The sequence below is a fragment of the Nuphar pumila genome, chromosome 11 (genome assembly GCF_984573655.1).
Source record: "Nuphar pumila chromosome 11, dmNupPumi1.hap1.1, whole genome shotgun sequence".
NCBI classification, from domain to species: domain Eukaryota; kingdom Viridiplantae; phylum Streptophyta; class Magnoliopsida; order Nymphaeales; family Nymphaeaceae; genus Nuphar; species Nuphar pumila.
The window spans coordinates 7,276,493-7,286,078 of NC_143259.1; the positions used below are offsets into that span (position 1 = coordinate 7,276,493).

The 9,586-nt window shown below is 38.8% G+C and overlaps 1 protein-coding gene across 1 annotated transcript; it reads left to right on the forward strand.

Annotated features, from left to right (window-relative positions):
- The first annotated feature begins 2,014 nt into the window (after window positions 1-2,014).
- On the forward strand, window positions 2,015-2,882 carry LOC149821800 (uncharacterized). The gene is made up of 2 exons (XM_089981440.1): window positions 2,015-2,071; window positions 2,184-2,882. The coding sequence occupies exons 1-2, from the start codon at window positions 2,015-2,017 to the stop codon at window positions 2,880-2,882; spliced, it is 756 nt and encodes a 251-aa protein (XP_089837566.1).
- Window positions 2,883-9,586: the final 6,704 nt, after the last annotated feature.

Here is a 9,586-nt window from a genome sequence, read left to right on the forward strand (position 1 = left end):
CACAAATCTGTTCACAAATTCAGGATTTGGGCCTCATTCCCCTTTATATGAGTGATCTGATATCCCGTGTAGGATCTTGGTGTGGAGCCCGCACCATATCAGCATAGTCCAAAACACCTTAGATCCTGAATCTGAGATTTGCCGCCTAATTGTGCAACATCAATGGACATGTCTTTTCTTTGCAGAAGGTTAATTTAAGGTTAAATTAAGTTGTAAACGGTATTATAAGTATTGGAGTAATTACATCAATAGCTCGGAACTATAATAGGAAGGGCCACACTCCTATTCGGGCTGGACTTGCATTGATTTTTTGCACATGGATCCATGTCCCCCTCAAGAGGTCACTAAATATATGAAATGCTGAAAGGAAGGGAACAAACATGATTACTTAGAACATAAGACTTCCAACGAGGAGTCCCTTTTCAATTAAGATGAATTCCAATAAAATAAAACCGGATGCTAATGGACTAAATCCGACCCGCCACTGTCTCCTAGCCAGTAAAACTGTTATAAAGCAGTACACAGGCACAGCAGTAAAGAGTAAAGACTAAAGACACAAGCGTGGTAACTTGTACTTGAAGAACACTTCATTCTTTTTAGTCCTTTGGAATGGACCACTCCACGACTCACGTTAAGAGAATGTGCAGATTGGCAGCTTTTTAACTAGGGTTCTGCAAGCTTTTCTTTAATATCTCTCTCTCTCTCCATTGATACACTGTTATCTGTTAAATTGTCCCTTTTTATTCACACATACATGTCGAACATATACGCAAAAGATGTTAGAAAAGTTTTAAAATTAAAATCTTGATGATTTTGTTTACTATCAAAAATGCCTTGAAAAAGTTTAGTCTCATATTTAAGAGAGAAAAGTTTTTCAAGAGGTTTAAATAGAGAGTTTGTTATTTATTCTTTAATTTGGTAAGCTTTGAGTCTTTAGGTGGTTTGTGAATGTTGTTGTTTGTGCACACACACGCGTGTGTGCGCAAGGGCGCTTGAAGTGTAATATGGCGTTTTGAGGTGCATATGAGACGCAAATGTCTGTTTTGATTTTTTAATTTTGAGATATTTGATCGTTTGAAAGGTTTTAATAGCATTTATATTGAGTTTATGGCGCTTTGTGACTGTTGGACGGTTTTGAAGGCCTTTGATTGACAGTCAAAGGTGAGTGACCATTCAAAAACTTTTTCATCCTATTTTCAAATCGTCAAGATTATGACCATTAATCTCATTTATCTCAAAACGTTTTGGCCTGGCTAGTCTATAAATCTCTTCATTTTCCGTCTTTTGGATCATCAAAATGTTTGACTCTCCAGTTTTTCGCTTTTTTTTCTTCGCGGTTTGACTTACAGAGTTTATGTGTGAGAGAGGTTATTTATTCTTGCGAAACAGTGACTCTCTTGAGGTTCAAGTTTAGTTGTATTATGAAAACTCAATCGTAACAAAACCTTTTTTCGCATCTTCGAAATTACTGGAGTGAGGCGATTGAAGTTCTAAAAATAGTTATCTTAAGAACGTGCATCTAGGCTTGAGATCTAAATTCATTTTATCACAAGGTTGGAATAATAGAAGAGTAAAAGACTGACCCCATAGACGATGACCCTTTTAGTAGAAGGAAAATGGGGTACCATTAGTTCATTTGAAAAATAGAAGATGCAACCAAAATTTGCATAGAAAAAATGGGTGTACACAAGTTCCCCCTAAGGTATAGGTGTCCTTGTTTGTATCCAAAAGGTGACTAGCTCACTCACTCTCTTTAAAATCTTTTTCTTTTTTGTTACTACCACCTCAAGTAACAATTTCACCACGGTTCTTTTACTCGATTTTTTACTTCGGGTTTTCAACCGTCCGTAATCCCACGGCCTTATTTAAGTCATAATTTTGGTCTCCCCAACAAGAAAAAAGTATAGTTCACAGATCTCTCTCTCTCTCTCTCTCTCTCTCTCTCTCTCTCTCTCTCTCTCTCTCTCCAGTGATCAGTACTCCACTCTCACCCGACTCTATTCTCCTTCCGGCAATGGATCACCGGATTATCCCATCAGCAACCGATTGCTGGCCTTACCTCCTAGGCAAGGTACCACCAATCCCTATGCCTTCTCACACTCAGTCACCATTTCACAGAAAGAACTTGCACCAACATGATGTTTTTAGCTTCTTCACACTAACTTGGGTTCTATGCTTTGCAGAGTATGGAGGAATCGAGGCAATCTCTGTTTTACACGACGCTAGAGCTTGAGTACACGCGCATTGCTGCGAAGGAGGAGAGAGAGAGGCACGAGCAGCACGCGAAGGAATTGCTACAACTTGTCGAACAGGCCTACATGGAGAGAGACGAGGCCAACGAGAAATTCCAGAAGCTTCTAGAGAAGCTGCTCCTCCAGAGCACCACCACCGGAACGACGACGCCGGAGGAGACGCCGACGACCAACGTTCTGAAACGGGTCGACTCCACCACGTCCGACTACGACAGCATCTCCCGGGTCTCCTCCTCCCCCGTCCATTCCATCTTCGATTTCGACCTATCCGACGACCACCATCGGATTTCTCCGCCGGCGCCGCAGGCTCCGCCGGCGATAGCGACGACTGAACGGTACGAGGTATGGCCGGAAACCGACGCGAATCTGCCGGAAAAGGGGAAGCTGCTTCAGGCGGTAATGAACGCGGGGCCGCTGCTGCAGACGCTCCTCCTGGCGGGGCCGCTGCCGCAGTGGCGCCACCCACCTCCCCCGCTCGACTCCTTCCCGATCCCTCCAGTGGCCGTCTCGAGCTCTGGGGGGTCGGTGGTGACGGACGGATCGTCAGAGGGATTCTCCAGGAAGAGATCGCCGGAATCCTGCGACTCCGGCGACCGGAACACCTCCGGCAAGCACCAGAGGCTCCACTAGGTGGTGGTGGTATTTGCAGTGGTGGCCCACTCTCCGACTCTAGACCTCTTAGGCTTTCCTAACCCACTAGAGGGGCGAAAAATTACCAAAATGGACAGGGATGTTTGGTCAAAGATCTGGAAAGACCCTGCTTTGACTGGGAGTGGGAGAAAGAAACCGTGTCGTTGACCTGCTGACTCGTGAAATGACGATATTGGTCCTCTACATGCCGTTCTCTTTTCTGTAAAACGTGAGAGGAGAACGATACAGACTTATCCGAGACGAGACGGCATGAGTGAGACGAGAAGGGTGGCGGTTGTCCATTTTTCTAATTTTTCTTTTGTTTAATATGTATTTTTTTCCTAATTTAATTTTGATGAGGAAATTAGTAAACTGTTTGAGTTATATTATCCAATGTTGTTAAAATTGGTAACCGAAACGGTTTTTTAAGAAAAAAAAGATAAAATCAATCGAATCGAATCATTTTTTAATCGGGTCTTTGCAAAGATTTGTTTTAATTAATTTTATTTTATAGTAATTCAAAATTTTAAAACACATGTAAGTGAATCGATTCAGGGTATGACTACATGAAAATCGAGCGATTTTTTTGGAAATGGTTGAATCAGCCCTGTTTCATTTTGTAATTAAGGGTAGGGATGGCAGAGATCTCCACCTCCACCCTGTCTCAAAATTTTGCCCTTCATCCCCACACGAGTTTTGATTTTAACCTCTATGCCCTGCCTCCATCCTCGATTCAAACAGAGTAAGGCGGGGCAGGGCTCCATTTCTCCCCGATCCATTGTCATTCCTAAAGGTATTTTAGTTGTTTTACTAGTGGGGATCGGGGATGGGGCAGGGGAAAGCGTAAGTCCATCCCTGTATGGGTTTTGATTTTAACCTTCATTCTCGCCTCCATCCTGGTTTCATGTTTTCCATCCCCGATCTAAACGAGGCGAGGCGGGGTGGGGCTCCGTTTTCCCCAATCCATTGCCATCCCTAATTAAAAGGCCAATTTGATATGACCAATTCAGATCGATTTTGTTAACATTGATATTATCTCATATTACTCTGACTGCATTATATTAGGGCTGCGAAACAAGCTGAGTTGCTCGTGGTCCGACTCATGTTTGGCTCATAAAAAAAACTCATTCAAACCCGTAAAATAGGCTCGTCAAGCTGAATATGAACCATAGGTGCTCAGCTAGCTCAACTTGTATAAGGTCGAAATATATTTTACATGCATGTTTTTGTTATCTTATTTCTTCGTGATAGAAATAATGTATTTTATCTATAACAAGCCGATTCGAACTTAGATTGATCATGAGCTTGAACTCAGCTTGGCTCACCATGCTCAAACACTTCGAGCTCGGCTTGTAAAGCTCATTTACCAACCCTACATAATACATTATCCCACTTATATGTATGGCAGAGAGAGAGAGAGAGAGCAATTCACAATGCAAATTTCTACATTGTCCCACTTTATTTCTGGATAGGTGGTATCCCATGTGGTAAGCTGGGTCTTGTGTCAAACTGAAGGACCAGGATTGAATCTCTCTGCCACATGGGGGGGCTGTTGTTCTAGGGGTCCTAACCCGAGCTTGCTTTTCAAAAGAAAAATAATTGTTAAACCCAAAGAACCCTAAAGTCCGAGTGCTTATCATTGACATAAAATTTATTTTATATTATATAAAGGCTATAAGAAGTTTCTCTAAATTAGGTAAAGCAACTTTCACACCACTATGATTTCATAAAAAAAAAAATTTGTGAAAGGACGACATTAAGCACCAAGGTTTCATATGCTAAAAAACACGCAAAGATAAAGAAGACCATAAAATCATTGTTTGTATTAATCAATATACTATTTGTAATTTGTATAAATAACACAAAAAATGATTCAAAGTGTCAATCCTTCGTTTATTTTCTTTTTTTCATTTTTTTTTCTTTTTGAAAAGAATAACGTTTGTCTATATCATGAACATATATAAGATGATAAACATGCACATTACTTTTGTCACAACTAACCTTTGTTTGAGCCTACGTCTAACTTAGCTTAGGTCAACTTTGTTTACAAACCTTTTTTATACAACTCCATGGAGATGGCGAGCCAATTCCCTCGGCCTAACGGTCAGACCTTTGTGCGTGTGTATCTTTATTTTGGATAATCCAACGGGAAAAACTTCATCATTGACTGCACATTGGCTGGCCTTGGGTTCTCGAGGTCCTCCCTGCCCACCTTTGACCTTGCAGCAAGGGCCGCTACCTGTGGGTTTCGAACTTGTAACGTCCCGTCAAAATGGTGATATTTTCAAGTCGCCCCTTGTGTTATGCGTATGTGTGTGCTCGACTAATGTACCAATTGTATAGCAGCTCGTCAAAAGGAAAAAGGAAAAAAGAAATGAAAACTGGTGTGTGTTTTAGGGTTTAGGGGTTAAGTGAAAAGATCACACAAAGCCGTCTCTAAGGGTGCCACCTCCCTGGATAGCGAACTCCCGAAGTCATCACCTGTCATTCAGAAACCAAGGATCGAAACTTACTGGTCGAGGGGTGTCCTCATACCTTTATCCTAACAAGTGGGATATACTTTAGGAGGTGAGAGTATCCTAGAAGGTTTTTACCAGTGCTAAACTGGGTTTGGACTCAGGCAGTTGTAAGAAAAAACAAACAAACAAAAAAGGTCACTTGAAATCTGTTTATTCAACAGTATTTAACTTTTTTGAAAGGCAAGCTGGGGGTTAGGCAGACCCCTACCAGTTATACAAGTATACCATTGGGATTCAAACTTGCAAACGTCCCAACACATGCACTAGCTGCTCCTACCAGACAATACTAGGGTATGTCATAAAAGTGCTGACCTTAAATGTATAATTAGCAGATCGGGTTTGAGCTATGATTTTTGTCTGGTATCCGAACATTTGGCTGACCTGAGTGTTATATGTCTATGACCACCCTACCTTCATAGTTAGGGATAGGCATCAACATAGGCCTATTTAGAGCTCGGTCCATCGGGTTTTAAGTGCTGATTAGCATTGCGATGGCCCGGCAATTTATTAATAAGCCGGGTTTTTATTGGGCTCGGATTTGAAGAGCAACCCATGACTCAGCCAAATGAGCCAATGTTCAGCAGGTCAGTTCAGCCCAACCCAAACCCATTTGTAGGTTATTTATAGAAAAAGTTCATAAATTTATTTTTACAATACCAAAAGCAATGAATTAAATAAAAGATTAATACACCCATCTAATTATCTTTTTATTTTTTATATAGTCAATGTAACTAATAAGGTAAATAACAATATTTATCATGTTACTATGCAACCAGCTACTAAAAAAATTAATTAGGTAGCTCAAGTCCATCAACCTGGCTCCGGCACCTTTTTTGAAATCATTTGATAAAAACCCACCTCCAGAATCAGATCTAAAAATGTTGATAGAGGCTTTAAATTGATTTTTGACATCACTATGAAATTTTTTAAAATACTCAAATACATCGGATTTGAGTCTAAGGAAATAAATTCATGTGTGCCTACTATAGTCATCAACAAATATAACATAATAAGATACACCTCCTTTAGACATAATTGGAGTGAGTCCCCATGCATCTGAATGGATTAACTCAAATTGTTCTTTAGATACAAAATGACTAGGTCCAAATGATAAGATTTAATTTTGTCAAGAATACAATCTTCACCAACTAATTCTTTTTTATTACAATTTTCAAGAAAGAGAAATAAATACAATTTTGACATACTAGGATGTCCTAATCTCTTATGTCATTTTCAATGTCTTTCTTTTCAACAAAATTACAAAAAGCTTGATTTGAAAGTTCTAAGTTCATGTAATAGAGATCTCATTTTCTATGGCCTCGCCCAATCGGCTTTTTGGACCGGTGATCCTGCACTAAGCAACCACTTGATGAGAAAGTGACTCTACATCCATGATCGGTGATTTAAGAAACGTATAGGAGATTTAGATTTAGTTTAGGTACTACTCTAATGTTTGGCACATAAAAAAATTTGTTATTTTTAGAAGAATCTTTTAATGTATCAAAACTTTGAATTTTTGAAGAGGTTCTATCGGCGGTTGAAATATAAGAATCATTGGGGTTAATTTGACATTTGGATAATACAGACTCATTAGAAGTCATATGAAAAGAGGCACAGAAATCAAGAATCCAAGAAGTCTTATCGAGGTCCATGCATGTAGCGACGGCCGCACCAGAGAGAGAAGAGGCACAAACCTTGAATAGTAGTTGAAGGACTTCCATGAGCTGAGAAAAAGACATTTTTGGAACCTTCGTCTACACCACCCTTTTCGCTAGACGAACTTTCGTCTATTTGATCTTTTCTTCTTCTCTTTAGGCAAAATGGCTTAATGCGACCCGACTCATAGCAAAAGTGGCATATTAATTTACCACCGTTCTTGTATTCATAGTCATTTGAGCTCCTTCCATAATCATTTAAACTTTTCCAAAATGAAGAGGTTTGTAAGCTCTTGTGTTATTTCTGGGCCTAGCCATGGCAACACTGATTCCTCATTTTTGGTAGAGGAGAGTTTCTTCAACTTGTTCTCTTCCAGAGTTAATTCTTCTAAAGTTTCGACTATGGTGGAAACACCTCCTCTATGACGAAAAGCCGGTTTGGTCCCTTCGAATTCGGATCTAAGCCCATTGACAAATTGGTAGAAATGTTTCGTTTTGATTTGATTTTTATGAAATTTTACGTCTTAAGGATAATGCCACTTAGGCTCTGAAAGAGTCAATTTATCCTAAAGTAGAGAAAAAGCATTATAGTATTCCCTAATGCTCATTTCTCCTTGGGTCATAGTTTTAACTTTATTTTGCACATTACATACAGGAGTTATGTCTTTTAGACTACATATCCTTGAGATACTTTCATGCATCACTAGCAAAATCAAATTTTGTCAAACTTGAGCACTTCTTGATGTCGACACTATTGATGAGTCATTCAATGATCTTGGAATGACCCATCCTCCACTCTTTTCACCTTTTTTCATATTCGCAAAGGCTTTAGACATTTATTCTCCTTGAAACACTACTTCTTTGTCATTTTCGATCTTGGTAAGCACAACCTTAGGTTCTCTTTGGTGCTATCAACCAAATCTCATAGACCCTTTTCCAATATTTTGTGTTTCACTATGGATGACCACATCATAATTTGTATCATTGAGACTCACGGGAATAGAGATGATAACTTCTCGTTCATCCTACATTTTACAAAGAAGAGAGAGAATGAAGATAGAATAAAAGCAAAGTACTCTTTGGACACCACAAGCTCACGATCACATGTTCACACGAACAAGATCTTCAATTGATGGCTTTGATACCATGTAATCAAACCAATAATAAATCAAAGAAATGTCACAAATGCTACAATGAGATATTAATACAATAGTGGTTACCTATGGACCAAGAGAATTCATATAATGAAAATACACATCAACAACTCACAAGGTAAAAAATAATATATCCTTTGTTAACAAATGCTTGGAAAGCATTAGAGAATAAAGGGGAAAGCATAAAAACCCCTACTTATAACCAAATGAGAGAGAGAGTGGGGGCAGCCCAACTAGTTATTGGGCTAGCCCCCAATGGTCATATTTATGACTGTTTGGAGCAGCCCAACAACTAGTTGGGGTTATCCCAATCAGTCACATGATATAAAAGGCATAAAAAAAAATAAAAAGCAAAATTACAAAGTCAGACCCTAGTGGGCTGACACCTATTAAAATAGAAAATGATTGAAATACCCAGGGGTATTACGGTTTACATACAACTAAATATATATAATATATATAGTCACTAGAATATGAGAACTGAAAATATGGGCATTTCCAACACATTTTTTGCAAATCCAACCATGTGGATGTGCTTGGCATGGTGAATGTGCTAGGAATCAACCATTGGATCATGCATTTTCGATGAAAATTGTGAATTTTGAATGCTTGAATATTTATGAAGATTGTGAGCCATTGATTTTAAAGCCTTAAAAAAAACTCGTTTATGCATCAAAATCGGATGATTCATGAGCGGGTTCTTATAAAACCAAGCATGTAGATTACATCCGTGTAGTTAGATTCAAGAGAAAAGAACAAAAAAAATCATGAAAATCATGGTTCACACATTAGTTCTCATATTCTAGCGATTATATATATATATATATATATATATATTAGGTACACAATCTTAACAAGTTGTTGGGTCATGTGTCACTAGTTGTGTAAAAGTCCCATTTTAGTGTTGCTGACTCATGTGTGTGTGTTTATGCACACATAAGAATTTAGTTTGACACGAAGAAATTTTAACTCACAAAGAAAGGCATACCAATAGAGACCGGAGTCACCATTTATTTGGTGATGAAAGTTCTAAAAAGATTTCAAACCAAGGTTGCCATACTAGGAAGCGACAATACGGGAAGCGAAATAGAGAAGCGATGCATTTTAAAATGTATAGGAAGCGGGAAGCGAGGAATAAAAAAACATCAATATAAGAATTTAATGGGAATCAAAATAGAATGCAAATAAAAACTAAAATAGAAGTGATTATTCTTAAATTTCATGATTTTTTAGTGTAAGTATTAAATTTTTAACAAAATCTAAAAATGATGACTGCCAATTTAAAGAAACCACATGGAAGTGAGTGAGAAGCATGGGAGAATTGAGATTCTCGTCAAGTTTCAGAAGTGAGGAGTATCGCACTTCTGAGAAGGGGG

Bases quoted from the DNA above. Each gene is read 5' to 3' on its own strand.
- LOC149821800 (XM_089981440.1), top strand. From the start codon at position 2,015: ATGGATCACCGGATTATCCCATCAGCAACCGATTGCTGGCCTTACCTC. The intron at 2,072-2,183 runs GTACCACCAATC...TATGCTTTGCAG, and splicing joins GGCCTTACCTCCTAGGCAAG to AGTATGGAGGAATCGAGGCA.